At 42.3% G+C, this 20,748-nt stretch overlaps 2 protein-coding genes across 21 annotated transcripts in view; both read left to right on the top strand.

The window, feature by feature from the left end:
• Nucleotides 1-3,724, top strand: part of LOC147342538 (synaptotagmin-like protein 2) — a 141,581-nt gene extending 137,857 nt beyond the window's left edge. For all 20 annotated transcript variants that reach the window (XM_086384667.1, XM_086384666.1, XM_086384663.1 and 17 more), the window contains 3 exons: nucleotides 244-343; nucleotides 1,604-1,809; nucleotides 2,651-3,724. In XM_086384667.1, the coding sequence (XP_086240793.1) occupies nucleotides 244-343; nucleotides 1,604-1,809; nucleotides 2,651-2,796 (452 nt within the window). In that variant the 3' untranslated portion in view covers nucleotides 2,797-3,724. The remainder of the gene's footprint in view (nucleotides 1-243; nucleotides 344-1,603; nucleotides 1,810-2,650) is intronic.
• Nucleotides 3,725-10,213: 6,489 nt separating this feature from the next.
• On the top strand, nucleotides 10,214-11,964 carry CCDC89 (coiled-coil domain containing 89). The gene has a single exon (XM_086384683.1). It carries the CDS (start codon nucleotides 10,634-10,636, stop codon nucleotides 11,744-11,746), a length of 1,113 nt encoding a protein of 370 aa, XP_086240809.1. The 5' UTR covers nucleotides 10,214-10,633; the 3' UTR covers nucleotides 11,747-11,964.
• The last annotated feature ends 8,784 nt before the right edge of the window (nucleotides 11,965-20,748 follow it).

Genomic DNA, 20,748 nt, shown 5'->3' with positions numbered 1-20,748 from the left:
AACAATGATGTAATATTCTGTACTTGCAATAAATTATTTTTATTTTATTGAGCTACTTGAGCTCACTACAGTCAGACTATGAAAAATGTAATTAAGAATAGATATAATCATTGATGATCATATCAGCAAGCACTCAGTCACGTCGCTGTGCCAGACCATTTTTAGATTGGCATCTTGGGAGGCAGTACTGCCAAGAGAGGAATGGCAGTGGAATTTCATTTTCTCTCTCTTTTTCTGTTATAGGTAAAAAACTTCCTACAACTGGAGAAGTGCACATCTGGGTGAAGGAGTGCCTCGATCTACCACTGCTAAGGGGCAGCCATCTAAATTCTTTTGTTAAATGGTACCAGCATCGATAATTCTGCCTCCCTCAGTTCCAAAATAGCCTGGCCTTTGCCAATTGGTTTTAATTTTCTGTAACTGTGATGCTGAAGTTCATCATTCATAGTATAAATGAAATAACTTGAGACAGTGGTGACACAAGCTAGAAGGATCTTTGACATGAACCCCCTGCAAGGCTCCATTTAGTGTAATAGGGAATACATACAACAGGAGGTACATCTGCTGGTGAGGACAATATTCAGTACCAAAGGGTTTATGAAATGGCTAATGGTGATACCACACCCCTTGTATCATTTGTCGAACATCTGTATTGTGGCCCATTTGCAAAAAAAGCCTTTTGCATCAGCCTGTGAATATCTGGAAGTTATTTGATAAACAGATCCACACTAATAATTAGCTCATAAGAGCTTGAAACAGTTTGGGTTTTTAAGTTGCAAACCTTTTTCTCAGTTATAATGTAAATGCCTGGCATCTAGAAAATAGTGACTAAACAGATGTTATTGTGCTATCCTGACTCTCTCTAACTAATTTTATCTATGTAGATTTTATCAGAAGATGAGTTATTGCTACTTAAGTTTATATGACATTATTTAGGATTTTCCTTATACATATTCTTCACAGATGTCAACTGGTAAGCTTTTCAGCTCAGGTCAATCTCCCATTCTAAGACTAGGCCCAACCCTTCCTGCCTTTACAAGAGGCATGGTAGGGTAAATTAGTTTCAATTATTACCATAAATTATATGTAAATAATCACAAATATGTAATATAATTTATTCCCAAAGTCAAATCTAGGGAATTGGAGAGGTTTCTTTTCTTTTTCAATTCTGTACAAGGCTAATTTCTTAGCCTCTCACAGATAATCAGGAGTAGATTTTAGAGGAATCCTCAAACAGTTGCTATATAGTAAATGCTAAATGCAGGTACTGAACTAAGTTGTTTGCTTAATCTGTAATTCTAATATTAACCTTATGAGGTAGGCATCACCATTCCCATTTCATAGATGAGGAAGCAAGCGTCTGAGAAGTTAAGTCGATTTCCCACAATACACAGCCAATAAGTAGCACAGTCAGGACTTCCTCAAAGCAAATCTGGTCCACTCTAGTGCATAATCTTGCCAGCAGAATGCCCACCATTACCATCTCTCTACGTTCTTTTTTCTTCCATTTCCTCTTGCCAATCCTCAGTAGCTGAAGCACACTAAAAACACGAGCGTTTGTTGTCTTACTCACATGCTCTCACGGTAATGTTTCCTTTTGTAGTACCATCCTTCCAGACACAAGCAGGAAAAGCCGCCAGAAGACGAGAGCTGTGGGGAAAACCACCAACCCTGTCTTCAACCACACCATGGTCTATGATGGGTTCAGGCCTGAGGATCTGACAGAAGCCTGTGTAGAGCTTACTGTCTGGGACCATTACAAATTAACCAACCAGTTTTTGGGAGGTCTTCGGATTGGCTTTGGAACAGGTAACGGGTTACATTTTAAATTTTCCATGAGTCTAATGCTTCTGGAGACGCTAGAGGTTGGTTGGTTTGCTTCTTCCTAATGAAAACAGAGACTCTATTTCTGTTAAGTGTGGTGAAATGAATGAGTGAAGGAATGTCAAGCTGTGTGCCAGGGACTCGAGATATGAAGACTAATAGGATGCTGTGTTTGTCCACACAGAGCTTAAGTGATTGTGGGGGAAACCAGAAAAGCCTTCATCACTACCCTTTCCTGAAAAGCCGTTTATGGCCCTTCATGGCTAAATGTGTGCTTTGCATAATAATAGCAGCTAACATTTATGGAGCACTGGTCACTGTACCGAGTGCTTTATTTGCATTATTGCATTCGATCCTCACAGAAGTTCTATGAGTTATTTCTAATGTTATACCCAGAGACACTGATGTTCCAAGAAATTAAGAAACAGAGCTAATAAGTGGCAGAGCCAAGATTCAAAATTGAGTGTGTTAGACACTAAAGCTATAACTCCACTTTCTTAGGGATCACCTACTGTCGCTTTCAATCCAATGCTGGAATCCTCCCTACTGTTCCATTATACACCTGACAGATTCTCATCTACATTTTATATGGCCAAGAAGAGAAGTCATTACTGAGAGTAATGAGAATAATCCCAGTTGTGGAGAGTTCCATTATCAGACATCTCATACGATTAAATAGATCTTTTCTTCTGTTGAGTCCCAGCCCTGCTGGTGATGTTAAAACTCTCCCTAGCTGTCTCCATTGGTGATTATAATTAGGAAATGACTCAGTTTTTCCCAATGAACTATTCCTTTCTAAATGCAAAGCTTCCCTTTTTTTGTCCAGGTAAAAGCTATGGTACTGAAGTGGATTGGATGGACTCTACTTCAGAGGAAGTGGCTCTCTGGGAAAAGATGGTGAAGTCTCCCAACACTTGGATCGAAGCAATCCTGCCTCTCCGAATGCTGTTGATTGCCAAGATTTCCAAGTGAAGCCAAAGTCCACTGGCTCCTCCACTGAAAACCACCAGACAGGTGGAATCCGATCTTGTAGGCAGAGATCCTCACCTTCCATCTGTTGCCTGGAACAAATGCTACATAGCATGTTAAAGTCAACCTGCACATGCTTCTTTGGTTACAAGGACTAAAAAACTAAAAAAATAACAAAATGTGTAACTTAATTTGTGACTGCAACATTAAAAGAAGATGGTTGAGAAAGCTAAGAAAATCAAAGCTTTGCTGCTGCTTCAAAGAAAAAGCTGCCAAAAAAATATTAAATGTTGTTAATAAGAAAAAGTTTCCAGTTTGCTATCATGTGTTTCAAACCACAAAAGGGTTAGGAAGCCCTCCCACTTGATCACTGAAAACCCTTGCAGGAATTGAAAAAATGTTGGTTGTTGAAGAGTGACTCAAAGATATTCCTATGAGCAGGGGGGAAAAAAAAGATTAGAATATCGTGAAGATAAAGAATTTGTTCATAAGAAAACTATTCACTCTGTAGTCTCTACTGAAATATGGAATTCCATGTTAGGGCAATGAGACTGAATTTACTGCATGTATTTTTGCTTTGAGAAGTGTTCCCTTTTCCCAGTGTTTAAAGTCTTATGTGCTTTGGTGCCACCCACTGGCCATAGGTGAAATTAAGTTTTTGGCTTAATTTTCTCCTAAGTTTCAAGCCTGTATTTTATCATAGGGTACCCATATGTAAAATGAAGAACAAAACCTTTGCATATATAAGATTCTGTTTTTCTTACAACTCTACTATATGAAGCAGCATGAGAGTGGTCACAAACATGATTTGCGACAAAGTTTTAATTAGAATGTAAATTGTTAAATTATACTGTCCTTCCTATGTATGTATAATTTTCATAAAGTATTTTGTAAAAACCCTTAGAATAAATTATTATATGATTTAATGGTATTGTCAAAGTAATCTGACTTCTTATTTTAAATGAAATACTTTATGTTAGGGATCTTAAAGTCCAGGACTTCCCTGGTGGTCTAGTGCTTAAGAGTCTGCCTGCCAATGCAGGGGACACAGGTTTGATCCCTGGTCTGGGAAGATGCCACATGCCACGAGGCAACTAAGCGTGTGTGCCACAACTACTGAGCCCATGCACCTTAGAGCCATGCTCCTTACAAGAGAAGCCACTGAAATGAGAAGCCTGCACCCTGCAGTAGAGAGTGGCCCACACTCATCACAACTAGAGAAAGCCTCATGCAGCAGTGAAGACCCCGCACAGCCAAACATAAATAAATAAAAATTTTAAAAAACTTCTTTTAAAGAAGGAATTCTAGAATCTAAATTCACAAGCCAGGCTAAAGAACTTCCGGGATAATATTTCTCCAAAGTCTTTGCTGCAACTCTGGGCAAGATTTTCTCTAAACTGGAAGCTTCAGCTATGTTATTAAGAGTAGAACTTTTATTTTGTAGAAGTAGCTGAAAGCTTTGAAGGTAAGTTGTCATTTATTCTTAAAGTTTTCCACAAAGACATTGTTGGGTCATTTAATACACGAATCATCATTCCCTGTTAGAACTCCACTAGCTCGTCATTCCCAAAACAAGCTGATGATGGCTCAGCGGGTAAAGAATCTGCTTGCAATGCAGGAGACACAGGAGATGAGTTTAATCCCTGGGTCTGGAAGATCCCCTGGAGGGGTAAATGGCGACCCACTCCAATATTCTTGCCTGAAAAATCACAGAGAAGCCTGCAGCCCATGAGGTCAAAAAGAGTCGAACGTGACTGAACAACTAAGCACGCAGGCAGGGGAAGCCTAGATGGTGACAAGACAGTGAGATCTTAAAACAAGTATCTAACAAATGTCATTGAAAACAGCTCCAGTGCTTGCCTCTTCCCCCAAACAAATGCTAGAACCTTTGACCCACTGGCCAGTAAAAGCAACTAACCTAGAACAACAGCCTTGCCCCACTGTCTTTCGAGGTCTTTTAGGAGGTTGTTTATCTAGTTGTATTTCCTCTTCCTGTTCTGACTGCAGCCAAGGGCAAGACCAGGTGACCAGACACACACCTCCGAGGTTGGCCTGCAACCATAGCAGACGTACAGACCCTGTTTCAGCCCCTGTCACTTCATACCACAAGCTACTTTCTCAGCCCTTTTTTTTTTTTTCCAGTTACCTTCTTAACCATCTGCTAGCATCTAGCCATCTCAGAAGCACTAATGAGATCGCTTCTAGTATCTCCCCATCCAGGGCTAGGACTGCCTGCCTCCCCCAGCCCCAAATTTGCAAAACACCAGAGTGGACAACAGCACCATCCTTGCATCTACCCAAAGAACTTCCAACTGCCTCAGGACGTCCAGGGAGATGTCATGTCACTTTTTCTTTTTTTTTTTTTTTCTGAAAAAAGAAGTATAAATCTTTAATCTCACCTGGCTGTAAGACAAAGTCTAAATGGGATTTTCATGCATTATAAAGTGTGGGCCACCTGAATTCTTTAGTGAACTCAGGTTGGCAGACTTTTGATTCAGTGGGATTTTTTGGCAAAATTCCTGCTGAAAATTTTCATTTTCTTAAATTAGAGGTGTTTCTTTGGACTGCATGTTTTAGGGCTCTTTTCCTTTTTTTCAGAAACCCAATCAGAAATAAACCTAAATACACTAGGTTAATGTATGACACTTTGTTAGTATATATGACTTTAGGGACTCATGGGTGAAACATGAGTTCCCAGGAACTCCAATACTGTCTCTTTCTTCCTTGGTGGTGGTGGATCAATCCCTAAGTAATGTCTGACTCTTGCAACCCTGTGACTGTAGCCCACCGGGCTCCTCTGTCCATGGGATTTCCCAGGCAAGAGTATTAGAGTGCGTTGCAATTTTCCTTCTCCAGGGGATCTTTCCAACCCAGGGATCAAACCCGCGTCTCCTGCATTGTTGATGGTCTCCTGCATTGCAGGTGGTTGCTTTTACCACTGAGCCACCAGGGAATCCCCTGACTTCCTTGGGAGTAGGAAATAGCACCAAAGACAGCTCCAACGTCACAAACTCTCAGTTAAAGCACTCCTCTTTCCTAGGTTCAGCTTGAGAGAACTTTGGGAGAAGCTGGCTGAGCTTGGGTCATGTCCTCACCTGCTGCACCACTCAGAGTGGCCAGGAACGGATAGGGTAAGCTCTTATGATTGGTCCTACCTGAGTTATGTGCCCACCCTATGGCCAGGGAGAAGTGATCCATTTTCAGAAGAATGGGGTGTTATATAGACAGGCACTGAAAAAATCAAGAGCTAGGTAGCCACTGCAATTTGTATCCCCTTCTGGTGAAAATACTTCCAAATTCCATTCTTTTAAAAATGAAGTAATATTTTGAAAAGTCACTGCTGGCTTTTCCCAGAGAAGCCAACATTTCTATACCCTCCGTGACTGCTGCAGCTTCTAAATAGGTGGTAAGGATCCTGGGAACTGTATAACCTGGTCACATGGCCTTGGCATCCATCAAAGCAGGATTACAGTTAGCCTAGGCTCACTTCTAGGGAAGTTACATGGACTTCTTTGCATATCTCTCATCCATACTCACCATCTAGGTTTAAAAGTCCCTCAACATTTGCCTTCTCCTGTACTCTTCTTCCCATTCTGATTTTGGGATTGCTCACCCATCTCCACCCCCTCCTAGACTCATTCACTAATTTCCCTAGTTTGTTTTACAAAACAAATGCTCCCACCCATGTGATCCAGTCACACACATTCCTTCCACTTCTTTGGCTGACTTGTTCCGAAAGAACTGCCTCTCCTTCAGCCTTAAAAAAGAAGACTCTCACTCTCCACATTCAGCACTTCAGTCAGGATGTGGGATCAGACTTCAGATCACTGCACCCCTGTTTTTATTCTTTGAGAAGAGTAGTATGTCTAACTTATCCATGATTCTGTTAGCAGTGATAACATCTAATAGCCATTTTTCTATTATTTGTCTCTACCATTTTACTGTAGTCATCTTAAGGGCCAGGACTGCAAACCTTGGATATAACAGTTTCTCAGCATATGAATTGAATGTATGAATGAATGAATGATTAAACAACTGAATGAATGATGAACTAAAGACGATGGGCTTTGGTATCAAAAAGATCTGGATGTGAATTCTGTCTCTATTACTCTCTGAGTGACTTGGGACAACTTGCTTAACCTCTCTGTGTCTTAGTTTCTTTGTTCTCTGCCAACTATGAAATGTGGATCAAAATGCCTATCTTTCAGAATACTGTTAGAATTACATGAAGAAAGATGTACAAATGCCTACTATTACATAGGGTATATAGGGCTTCCCCAGTGGCTCAGATGAAAAAGAATCTGCCTGCAATGCAGGAGACCTGGGTTCAATACTTGGGTGGGGAAGATCCCCTAGAAAAGTAAATGCAATCCACTCCAGTATTCTTGCCTGGAGAATTCCATGGACAGAGGAGCCTGGCGGGCTATAGTCCATAGGGTCACAAAGAGTTGGACATGACTGAGCAACTAACACTTTCACTTTCATGTAGGGTGTATAGAAGAACTCTGTAAATGTTAATAGGTTAATAGTAGCTTAGACAAAAGAGATATTTAAAAACTTAAAGGCAGGTTGGGGGTGGGGGTACTTGTTGGATACCACTAGGGAGAATGTTGGCCAAGGTTTGTGACTTGGACCTCCCTTGGAAGGGAATATACTGAACACCTTCAGGATCACAGGTAGGTGGGAAAAAAGGTAGAATAAAGAAAACAATCATGGCAGAGAGGAATCAAAAGTCATTATTACTGAACTGCAAGTCCTCTGAGAAGAGTGCTGTGTCTAATTTATTAATGTTCCTTAGCATCAGTTCCTTCAGTCTTACAAGTTTTATTTCAGTGTGTGAAGCTTGAAATTTAAGGAACAGCGAAGAAGCGGTGTGAGAGGGAAATTTAAAATATGTTTATGTTTTTAAAAATCTTGGAACCCACTTTCATAAACCCTAAATATCCTACAATCTGAGTTGTTGCTAAAATTTTAGTTCAGGAGATTTCCCCAGTCCTCAGCCTTGCTTTCTTGTTTTCTCTACATAAACATCAGAGTCGGGATTGGGGACAAGAGAGCTTGATCTCTGAGACCAGAAGTAAAATCTCAGACTCTTCTTTCAGATCTATTCTGTTCTACATGAAATCTGAAGCATTATAAAATCCATCCATCCATAAGTAACACCCCAGACTTTTTCCTTATCATCATGACTTGACAGTTTAAGTCTGACCACCAGAAATAGTGATCACAGGAATAGCTAGCTCTTTGCTCTCTGCTTAAGTTTTCACATCATTCAGATCATTCTAAATTTTAACTTTTTTAAATCTTGCTTTTTTCAATTATCTTTCAAACACAAGCATTTCCATGCCATTAAATTACCTATAAACATGCTAATGTTTAATGTCTACATAATATTTTATTATATATGAGGATATCATAATTTTCTTAACATTTTCTCTTTTTTGGACATTTAGGTCTCCAAATTTCAGTTGTTATGAACCATACTTTGAATAAAACTTTTTCTTTCAGACTATTTCTTCCAAAACAAAGAAGTCCCCAGAAGGACAATCATTAATTCAAAAGGCATAAAGATGTCTTAAGTTCGCAATACATGCCATCAATTGACTTTGATCACAGTAGAAGAGTACATATTTCACTATACCCTTATCAGTCCTGGATTGTCTTAAAAATAAGGGGAAACTTATTGACTAATTTGATAGATGAAGTATTTATTTATAACTGACATTTATTGGGTCACCGATGGGGTTTGATTATTAGCAATTTCATCCCCCTCATCTGTGAATTGTTCATTTCTCTTTTAAGATGTTAATGCTTTATTAATTTGTACAGGCTCTTTGTAAAAATGTAAATCTATTGTCTGTCATATTTATGGTGAATATTTTTCTCCATTTGATTTTTGACTTCAACATCCATCCAACACACACATCTGAGTCTCCCCAAGGCATTGATCTAATCATTAAGGATGAAACAGACACAGTCCCTACCCCTAAGGATCTCAGAGTTTAATAGTGGGAGGCAGTGGCATAAATGATGAGTGTAATAAGGCTTTTAAATGCTCTGTTAGAAGTTCAAATAGGCTAGAGTGACTGCTCTAAAAGCGGTGAGTGGTCATGTATGTACATGTAGTGCTGCTGCTGCTAAGTCGCTTCAGTCGTGTCCGACTCTGTGCGACCCCATAGACGACAGCCCACTAGGCTCCCCCGTCCCTGGGATTCTCCAGGCAAGAGTACTGGAGTGGGTTGCCATTTCCTTCTCCAATGCATGAAAGTGAAAAGTGAAAGTGAAGTCGCTCAGTCGTGTCCGACTCTTCTCGACCCCATGGACTGCAGCCCACCAGGCTCCTCCGTCCATGGGATTTTCCAGGCAAGAGTACTGGAGTGGGGTGCCATTGCCTTCTAGGGGCCAGGAAAGGTTTCATGAAGGAGGTGATTCCTAACTGAGTGTAAAATGCAGAGTTAATGACTAAAGTAACAAGGTAGGAAAAAAGCATTTCAGGCAGAGAGGACATCAACAGACAGGGCCAACAAAGGAAACTTCAATAGCTAGGTTAGGTTAGGGAATAAAGCAGCAGGCAGGTCCAGAGGAAGAAAATGATAGAGAGACATCAGAGTCTCACAGTTTTTAAATTATATATAACTTTTATATCTTTTAGATGTTCAACTTAGTCCAATTAAGCTTTACCTTATTCGTCTCTTACATAATATGTAGGCTAAGAAAGTCCTTCCTCACCCAGGGCTTCAATGCTTACCTTTATTTTCCTCTAGTTTCCATTTTTAAAAAGTATTTTATTTTTGGCTCTGTCGGGTCTTAGTTGCAGCATGCAGGATCTTCATTGTGGCATAGGGGTCTTTTCATGGCGGAGCACAGGTTCTTTGTTACCACGTTCCGGCTTCTCTCTAGTTGAGGCACCGTGGGCTCAGTAGTTGTTCAGGGGCTTAGTTGCCCGACCAAGGATCGAATCCTAGTCCCCTGGATTGCAAGGCAGGTTCTTAACAACAGTCTACCAGGGACGTCCCTCCATGTTTAATATTTTGTTTTCATTTTAGTCCTTACATTTAACATTAAACATTTCAGATGTTTAATCCATCTGAAACTGACTTTGGTGTGTATAAGGTAAGCCTCATTTGAACTTTTGTGTGTGTGTTTTAATGTTTATCACACCTATATTGTCCATTAGGCTTTTCTCTGTAACCCTATTGTGTTAATGGGTAAAAAGGGAGTTCTAGCTAATAAATATATTCCCAGCTGGGGACAGTGCTTCAAGAAACAAGAGACATTTCCCTGGGGTTTCTTCTTTCACTGAGCTGTGTTAATCACTACAGGTACAAAGTCACAGCCATTTAGGATCCTTGTTCGCAGGGTCCTTCTGCTACTTTGTATTTATAGATTACAAATTTCTTTACAGAGCCAACGGTTTCCATGCAGAGGACTTTATTCTCATGACCACTGAAGTGGGGACAGGGAGGAGGACTATGTCACCAGTGCTTGATTTGTTTACTCCCACAAGAGATTAGGTGGAGTCAGGTTTCTTACCCCTGATGCTGGCTGGAAATCAAGTGGGGCTGGCGTCTCTGTATAGTACATGCCAGACCCTGGGCTGTTAGCAGAGGGCTGTGATTGGCTAGAAAGGCAAGCATAACCTGACATGATTGGCTCTGGACTCCCTCCTGTTGTTACTCCACAGCAGTCTGAAGACCGGTCCACCAATCACAGGGCTCCTTACTGGGTGCACGAGCAACTGCGGGAGATTGCCGGGAGACCCTAGCAACACCGTGGCGTTTGAAATCTGGACGGTGGGGCGCTGTGCAGTCAGCTGTGCAGTCAGTAGAGGAGCGTGCCAATGCCTCAGGAAGAGTCGGTTCCCAGGATGGACACCCCATCCTCTGAAGAACCCTTAGATAAGCAAAACAGAAAACTGGAAGACCAGGAAGAGGAGATGGGGTTTAAGGAGCTGGATGGTCTGAGGGAAGCCTTGGCGAACCTCCGGGGGCTGTCCGAGGAGGACAAGAGTGAGCGGGCGATGCTGTGTTCCCGCATCCAGGAGCAGTCCCAGCTCATCTGCATCCTGAAGCGGAGATCCGACGAGGCCCTGGAGCGCTGCCAGACCCTGGAACTGCTCAACACTGAGCTGGAGGAGAAGAGGCTGCTGGAGGCCGAGGAGCTGAAGGCCAAAAATCAGCAGGCCCAGAAGCTGGAGGAACGCTTTATGACCCTGGCCTCCAACCACGAGTTGATGATCCGCTTCAAGGATGAACACAAAAGGCAGAACGCCAAGCTGCGAGAGGAGAACGAGAAGCTGAGGCTGGAGAATGATCAGCTCTTCAGCCCAGCACTGAAGGCCCAGGAGGCCAAAGTGGTGCAGCTCACAGCCCAGAGCGAGGCCCTCGCCAAGGAGCTGGAGACCCTGCAACGGAAGCACGCCCATGATGTCTGCCAGGCTCAGGCCCGAGAGCAGGAGCTGCTGGAGCTGCAGAACCGGCAGGCCTGCGCCCACACTGAGGAGACCGAGCAGCTGCGCATGCAGCTGCAGAGCCTCCAGCAGCAGCAGCAGGAAGCCCTGCAGCAGACGGCGAAGGCGGAGCAGGCACACAGCCAGCAGAACCGGGAACTGCGGGCCCGGCTGCAGACAGTCACTCGGGAGAAAGAGGAGCTGCTGCTGCTGTCCATGGAGAGGGGCAAGGTGCTTCAGAACAAGCAAGCGGAGATCCGCCAGCTGGAGGAGAAGCTGAAGATGGCCGACGTGGCCAGGAGGCACGCACTCGAGCGCTTTGAGCAAGAGGCCGTGGCCGTGAACAGCAACTTGCGAGTCCGGGAGCTTCAGCGCAGGGTGGATGGCATCCAGGCCGCCTATGATGAACTCAGGCTGCAGTCCGAAGCTTTCAAAAAGCACAGCCTGGATCTTTTAAGCAAGGAGAGAGAACTCAATGCCAAACTCCGCCATCTCTTTCCATAAGGAGGTTTCTGCTTCCTCTGGCCTCCGATGAAGAAATCAGATATCTGTGCCTTACTATTATGGCGAGAGTCAAGATGGCATTCCATTTATTCTACTTTTAAGTACGAGAGACCAAAGAAAAGCTACTTTACTACAGTGATGTTGTTTACTACAGTGCCATTGTAAGGGTAACACTGATTTTTCAGTCCTACCACCTAGAATACACGAGATTTACCAAATTTCGTTGTGTGCCTTTGAAATCTTCCTAAGTTTGCTATCAGTATCTCCACCTCTCCTATAACTTATTCATTCTCAACCTCAGATATCTTCAGCTGTCCTAAGTTTTAAAATTAGCAGCTCTTACTTTTCAGAGTGCAATGGGGGATGTATTATTGTGAATAAGTGCAATGGGATGTATTATTGTGAAAAATAGCACAGTTAGGCCTTGTATCGGAGAAGGCAATGGCAGCCCACTCCAGTACTCTTGCCTGGCAAATCCCATGGACAGAGGAACCTGGTAGGCTGCAGTCCATAGGGTCACTAAGAGTCCGACAGAACTGAGCGACTTCACTTTCACTTTTCACTTTCATGTGTTGGAGAAGGAAATGGCAACCCACTCCAGTGCTCTTGCCTGGAGAATGCCAGGGGGACCGGGGAGCCTGGTGGGCTGCCGTCTCTGGGGTTGCACAGAGTCGGACACGACTGAAGTGACTTAGCAGCAGCAGCAGCAGCCCTTGTAAACAGATAGGATTGTAATCTCCGACAATTGAGACTGTAAGCTATAACAGTTAATAGCATATTAATAGCATGAATAACTTGCAGAAAAGTGTCTGATTTTGTTAACTGGCCAATTACTTACCTGCTTTATGGAATATCATTTTATTTGCACTAGCCTGGAGAACAAAAATTAAGCTCATTGTTTTCCAAAGTAGGTAAAGTTTATTATAGCCATTCTATATGAGCAATATGATTCAAATAAATAAAATCCACCTTTAAATTTTCCCTGCAAGCTTAGATCCCATTCCATTTTCTGGTTACCCCCCCTCCCCGCCCCCCCTTAATAAAAATAAGATTTGAAAGTGAAAGTGAAGTCGCTCAGTCCTGTCTGACTCTTTGTGACCCCATGGACTGTAGCCCACCAGGCTCCTCCATCCATAGGATTTTCCAGGCAAGAGTACTGGGTTGCCATTTCCTTCTCCAGGGAATCTTCCCAATCCAGGGATCGAACCCAGGTCTCTCACATTGTAGGCAGACGCTTTTGCCGTCTGAGCCACCAGGGATTTAGGGTTATAAAAAAGCAGGTATCAGTAGCTTCATTTAATATTTCACAATATGTTAACAAAAGTCCCCAATTTAGGGTAACAGGTCATACACTGGATATGATACATACAAGCAACACAGAGTGATTGCTTTGTTTCTATTAGCTACTTTCTTGAAACCCTTTCCTTCTGTAAAATAAAAAATGGGAAGTATATATGTATACTTACAGCATTTTTGTAGGAATACTCAAATGTGTAATGATAAAACATTATATATATTTATACAAAGTTCTTAAAGAGGTAGATATAAAAATACACTTTATGCTTCCTTATTTCTCAGTATTTAGTTGACATAGAAGCATTATTATGACTACTTCCCAAGACAGATTGTTATATAGTATTTTTCTCACTCATTTAGTATAGGGTGCCAAGAGATACCTAATGATATGGATTTGTTAAAAAAATATTACTTGGTACATTTTTCATAAACGATTTTAAGCAACGCTTGCTTTAACCTAAAGCAATTTTTAAAACCAATTTTCTCACATTTTTAATAAGATCGTGGTGTTAAATACAGTTTCCAAGGATCCACCTTGCTGGCTTGAAAGGATTATTTACTTCCTTTTACACATTATCAAGAATCAGAATATAGGAGCTAATTATGGTTACCTTTTATTGAGTTCACACCACGGAAGAAGATAATAGTGTTCGTTTCTATTTCAAAAAAGAGGAAAACTGAGATTCAGTAATTTGCTCATGGTCACTGGGGAGCAGTGGTTTTGATGACATCACACTGAAAGATTTATTGACTGACTGTTGAGTAAGCTTAGGGAGTGGGGTAGGCACTGAGAATAAGCATGAAAAAGCATGTTTTCTGCCCCAGAAGAGCTCCCACATGGTCTAGGGGCAAAAGAGCAGTCACAACAGTGTAATAATGTGTTTTTAGGGGTGTTATGAGATCATAGTGGGTAAAACACACACACAGAGCAGTTACACGCCTGAGGGTGAGGGTTGGGATGGAAGAGAGGATTGCCAGGGATGACTAACACAGGAGTTGACATATAAGCTGGTTCTTTAAACAACTAGTAGAATTTTGTAAAGTGGAGAAAAGATTTCAGACAGCACTGTGTAGAAAGTCAAGGAGATTAAAAAAAAAATATATCCAGGATATTTGGGTAAAGCATAAGTGGCTATGAGGAGATGAGGGAGAAGCATGTCTACAATTAAAAGGAAGGGGAGAGAGGGCAGAGGAGACTAGCAAGGGCACAAACAAGGACCCACAGGCCCGCCTGCTTCCTCTGCCTCCCACGTGGGTTCAGGCTGAGCCGTGAGGAGATTGTGCGGCTCTTCCTGCCCCGCCCGTGCAAGCTCCGCCCACTTGCCCTAACCGCAGTCAGGGTCAGGTGGGATGCAGGTCTCTCGGGTTCACCCTTCTTGCCCAGCATGTGAGGAGAAGAAAGAGGCTCCTGGAAGCCACCTGAGGGCCATGTGAGCAGAGAATACCGGGCTCCTCGTTGAGGAGTGTTGGCTAGTGCAGGACTTGCCTCCGGGACTCCTTATTAGGTGGGGAATACCTCCTTATTAGGTAAGGTACATGCTCCCCAGAAGATGGGCGCAAAGGAAGGGTCTGAGTTCTCCGGGTCTAAGGACAATTCCATTCAAAGTCATGCTGAGGAGTTCCTATTAAGTTGAACCATATATAGTTTTCATTTCTGTAGGTCACAAATGAATAGCTACAGGCCATTTGATAATGCTCACTCTAATACCCTTCAGGGCTTCCTTGGTGGCTTTGATGGTAAAGCATCTGTCTGCAATGCAGGAGACCAGGGTTCGATCCTTGGGTGGGGAAAGATCCCCTGGAGAAGGAAATGGCAACCCACTCCAGCCTTCTTGCCTGGAAAATCCCATGGACAGGGGAGCCTGGTAGGCTACAGTCCATGGAGTTGCAAAGAGTCGGACACGACTGAGAGATAGGTTCTAGTACCCTTCATCCTTGCTGATGAAGTCAATACCCTTTTGAAAGATACTGGAAAGAAGATGCGTAATGAGAATTAGAAGGTCAAAGATGGATGGCTGCCTAGAGAACAGCTGAGAAAAAGAACCCACAACACAAACTAAGAGGAATGTGAACCTATCATGTGTCAAGTGCTTTTCATGTCACTTTCATTACAGCTCTTCAAGGGAGGTGCAATGATCACTATTTTACAGATGAAAAAAGTGAGACCAGAGAGGGTGACTTGCCTAAAGCCAGGAAGCCTTGGGGTACAGGAGTGAGATTTGAACCTAAGCTCTTCTGGCAGGACCGTTTTAGGCATGTGCCACCTGCCCATGAATCAAGCACTTGGTTCTACTGCTGCTGCCTTGAGAATCATAAATTGTATGGCAAGGGGCTCCACATTTTCATGTTGGGCACTGCAAATAACGTAGCTGCACCTGCTTGCTGGCTATAAAACCCATGCTTTTTCCCCAGTATAAAAACCACCTTCTGCTGCTGCTGCTAAGTCACTTCAGTCGTGTCCGACTCTGTGTGACCCCAGAGACGGCAGCCCACCAGGCTCCTCCGTCCATGGGATTTGCCAGGCAAGAACACTGGAGTGGGTTGCCATTGCCTTCTCTGAACCACCTTCTAACCAGCCACAAAAAGACACTGATTTCTTTCCCCTCCTTTGTGCTTCACAGCACTTTTCTATTCTACTCTTTCAGTGTTTATCTTGTAATTTAATCTGTGACTCAGACCGGATTAGAGGATGGGTGACTAGTTACTGTGGGATGCTGATCTGTAGTGATGCTTATCACTACAACAAATTGACAATGTGTAAACCAACCACTTTCAAATTACTGCCCTTGAGGGGAAATTGAAAAAACAGAGCAACAGAACTCCTATCTAAAGCAGACCTAGATTGCTAGTGAATTTGTCTGTGGCCTCCACAAGCAGTAAGCCTAAGATGAAAATCCTTAGAACAGAGATTTGAAAACCAACTAATATGTGTAGCTGTGTAGCTGATAAGTGTGATCTTTTGTGTTACCCACTTTGTAAGCCTGTCGGTGTGCCTCTGAGGAACTTCTTTGGTTCCCAAAATTCCAAGAGAAATAGAAAAGAAAGGAGAACTACAGGAAGAATGAACTGCCTGGCTGATGTTTTCATAATATCGACTCTCTTTCACTTCGTGAAAATTAAGTGAAGTTAATTTGTTTCTAGTAAACAAAGTATTGTTAAAAAATCTATTTCTCCCCAACTCCACTACATGGAAATTAAACCTTTAAATAACATTGTTTGAAGGAATACCTGCCCAGGTGCTTGCTGTTCTATCCAGCCCCTGTTGACTCAGCTACCTGTGGAGTGGCTGTGACTGGGTCAAGGCGGGAATGAGTCTGTATTCCCCACCATGACAAGATTTGAGTAGACCTTTGAGATACTATCTCTTGCCACACAAATAAAGGAAAGAGGACCACAACCCTAACTAGTCTCCCCAAAGCTGACCAGATGACTTATTTTCCATTATCATTTGCCAAAATTGGGCCATATGCAAACATTTCAACCAAACGTCTCCATGGGCAAAGTTGTTACCAGGACTGACTTAAGCCAGTCTCTGTGACATATAGTATGTGGGGCTACCTAACAAAAGTATGACTTTGTCAGCAAGGATGAAGGGAGATGGATGTTGGGTGGGTCACCAACAATGTCTGCTGTACCACAACTACTTAGATTGACAGGGCCTTCTCAGGCTGGGAATTTTTATTTTATTTTTTTTAAAATCTCAGCCTCTTAAAAAAGTTGTTGGAATTTTGGGAGATGGCCAAGAGAAGATTTTTCTAATCAGTTGTCCGTCTCCTTAAGAACAAACTGGATATTATTTTCCAAACGCTAAGAGCATCTTACTAAAGTTTAGGGTCTAGGGCTATACAGATGAGTCTCCCTATTTGACGTTCTTTCCAAACTTCTGTTTATCCTACTTGGCAAAACTAATTCAAGAAAAACTTTTCCCTTGGACAGAACTTCCTGGTCATTCATTACACACTCAACTAACTACAGTACCCTTTTCCCAGCCCCCTCACTCCCCAGTTCACCAAAGAAACTTCGCTTTTGCCAAATTCTCCCTCTTTAATGTTCTGATCTGCTTTTTCTTGCATTAATGTAAAATAATCTTCCCTTTCATGTTTAACATGATTCATTACAGAGTTGTTTGTAATAGAAAAAGATTGGAACTACCCTACATACCATCAATAAGGAACTAATTAATTATTAAATAAATCATGGGCCCTCCATACCTTGGAATACATTGCAAAGGGGGAAAAAAAGGCAGAAAGAAAAAGGAAGCTCTCTATGTGCTAATACAAAAATATTTCCAGGATATATGCAAGGGAAAACAGAGTGCAGAATATCTATTGTTTATTACCTTAGTGCAAGGGAGAGAGAATGGATGGGGAATAAGAATATAAACATATGTACTCCCATCTGTATAAATAAATATTCAAAAAGAAATGTTAGAGAGAAATGTTTATTGGTGGTATAGAGGAATGTGGGGACAAGGATGGGTAGGGGTAAGATGTGAAAGAAACTTCTCAACTTATCCCATTTTATATCATTTGACTCTTGAATCCTGTGACTGTGCGTGCTAAGTCTCTTCCATCATGTGTGACTCTTTGCGACCCTGTGGACAGTAGCCTGTCAGGCTCCTCTGTCCATGGGATTCTCCAGGCAGAATACTAGAGTGGATTGCCATGCCCCCTCTAGGAGATCTTCCCGACCCAGAGATCAAACCCATGTCTCTTATGGCAGGTAGGTTCTTCACCACTAGCACCACCTGGGAAGCCCCACCATGTGACTATATCACCTCTTTAAAAATATAGTAAAATTGGAAATTCCCTGATGGTCCAGTAGTTAGAACTCTGTGCTGTCACTGCTGAGAGCCTGGGTTCAATCCCTGGTCAGGAACTAAGATCCCACAAGCTATGCAACATGCAAGTACAACATGTATGTAGTAAAATTAAAAACAAGGAAGTATCTTCCACATAATTATTTCCTAGTAAGCTGTATTTCTGTGTAGATGACTCAAAAAGCCTACAGATTTTTCCTTCCCCAAGAACTGCATAGACAAGACATTTTATATGGAGCCAAATACGGCTTGACAGATCCGGGTCAGGCTCTTCATCTGGAAGCTGCTGCTCTCATGAATGTTCAGCCACACATGGCTAATGACAGTATCTTTTTCTACCGTAAGGAGTACCTCCTAATGATTTCTATTTCTCTCCTAAATTTAAAGATTTAACTATATTAACTTTTCTCATGGATTTTCACATGTCTGTATGAGACCTAAATTTTAGATTTTGGAAAGCCTGTTTTCTCGTATCTTCAAGTTTTTAGGCTTTGGGTGTTGGTTTTTTGTTTTACTCTAACAGATGAATAAAGATGGTAGAGGAAGAGCAGGCCAAGCCATTCTGATCCTCCAACTTTAATAACTGATTTAATATTATCTCATTTATGTCACAAATATTTACCGAGAGCCTGTTATTGGCTAGGCACTGTGTTAAGTGCTAGGTACAACATGAGCAACAAGGAGGCCCGATCTCACTGAATCTGCATCCTAGTAGGTAAGAAGAAAATGCTGAAGGATGGGATGACATGAGAGTGCATAGCAGGGTTTCTTAAGGTAGAAGAGGTAAGAAACAGCTTTTCCTAGAAGTGGCATTTAAGTTAAAGTTTTAATGTGCTTTAAGTTAAAGCAATTTTGTGTATGTGAGAGCTCAGTCACTTCACTTGGGTCTGACTCTTTGCGACCCCACAGACTGTTGCCCTCCAGGCTCCTCTGTCCATGGGATTCTCTGGGCAAGAACACTGGAGTAGGTTGTCCTGCCCTCCTCCAGGGGAATCTTCCCAATCCAGGGTTTGAACCTGTGTCTCCTGCATTGCACATGGATTCCTTACCCACTGAGCTACCTGGGTAGCATGTGTAAGAATTGTCAAAGAGTAGAGATGAGGAAAACATAAAAATAGTTCAGAATCCTTCATAGGACTTCCTGTTCTTTAAGAAAATTGCTTTCACAATAACCACACCATCCAGGGCTGTAGAATAAGCACTCAGTAGACTCTAACAAGAGACTGGTGAGATTAATCCAGTTATACACACATCCATATTTACCTCCACTCCTGTTAGAAATCTGAGTCTTCATAATCTGGCTTAAGCCTCCCCGTGCCCTGTCCGCATTCACATCCTTTCACTAGGCCCTTTAGAATCCGAAATCTATGATCAGCAAACTAGCTAAGTGCAGTGAGTGAAGGGGTACATTGGTATCAGACTGCCTGGTTTCAAATCTCGTTACTGGGTGTCCTTAAATAAGATCTTACTGGGTGAAGAGGAAATTGGAGAGCTAAAATTTTTACTGACTGAGCATTTATCCTACTTTAACTCATCCTATATTTCAGGGTGACAAAATGGCCCATTTGTGATGAGATAAAGTCGTTTTTCACAGAAGAATCCCATATGGTAGAAGAATCCCAGCAAAAAATGTAGTGAAATAATTTATTCAGGCACTGATCATCACTAGATGAAGCCATCAGGAGAAAGGTTAATGGAGAATTTTACTGTCACCATTTGAAAACATTGATCAATCTTAGCATCACTAAAGACGGGAAGCTAGACCTTGTAGGCCTTCTAGTTGATGCTAGTGGTAAAGGATCCACCTGCCAATCCAGGAGACACAAGAAATGTGGATTCAATCCCTGGGTATGCACGGAAGATCCCCTGGAGTAGGAAATGGCAACCTGTGCCAGTACTCTTGCCTGGAGATTCCCACGGACAGAGGAGTTTGGCAGGCTACAGTCCATAGGGTTGGAAAGAGACACAGCTGAGCATGTGCGTGCGTGCGCGTGCATGCATACACACACACACACACACACACACACACATACACACACAGAGGTGATGTGCCATGAGAAACAGCACTTCTAACAAGTATTCTGGCCAAAACTGTTGAACCTTAAGCTAAATAAACCCTAAGAACTAATTTCCCGCTTATAGGAAATACAGGGTTGAGGGAAAAGTCAAACAACGCAGGAAAGAAAACAGACAAATATAGAATAATGGGACACTCAACAGGACAGCTCACTTGGCTTCTTCAGAAAATTAGATGGCATTGGTGAAAAGGGGTGGAGGGATGCTGTCTTAGATTAAAAGAGGCTTCAGAGATAATAGGAAATGTATAGAATTGTTTGGATCCTTATTTAATAAAGCCATCTGTAGTCAGTATCCCCTGCACTGGCAGGCTGATTCTTAGCCAATAGACCAACTGGGAAGCCCTACATCAGGATTTCCACTTTAAAATATTTCAGCCAAAAAAAAAAAAGGCAGAGGGATGAAGCACATGTGGCAAAATTTGGATACGTCTTAAATTTGGAGGAGTATATAAGGGATTCAGGGTACTGTTTTCTCTAGCTCTGTGTATGATTGCAGATTTTCAGTATTAAAAAAAAAGTTAATGAAGAGCTGAGATTTGTGAAGGAAGGAGGAAGAGAAATGATTTGAAACTGGTAATGGGATGCAAGAGCAACTTCGCCAAGTTCTGACTCTGAGATTCCTGGGATGAGAGATAAGACAATTTCCCATCTGAGAAGTGGAGTCCTTCTCATCAGAACAGGAAAATCCCGCAAGTCTCCAATGCCCAAACTTCTCCACCGGTTGTCCCTTCCTCTCCAGAGCAGCAAATCTCACCTTCATGGGCAGCAGCTGTGTGGCTTGATTAGTTGGGAGGCATGGTAAGTTCTTC

Source organism: Bos grunniens, chromosome 29, assembly GCF_055505025.1.
Source record: "Bos grunniens cultivar Pamir isolate PY7600 chromosome 29, Bosgru_T2T1.0, whole genome shotgun sequence".
Classification (NCBI taxonomy): Eukaryota; Metazoa; Chordata; class Mammalia; order Artiodactyla; family Bovidae; genus Bos; species Bos grunniens.
This window is presented reverse-complemented; position numbering and strand designations above follow the sequence as displayed.

What these genes read in the sequence shown, in the direction of transcription:
- CCDC89 (XM_086384683.1), top strand. Translation starts at nt 10,634, where the DNA reads ATGCCTCAGGAAGAGTCGGTTCCCAGGATGGACACCCCATCCTCTGAA.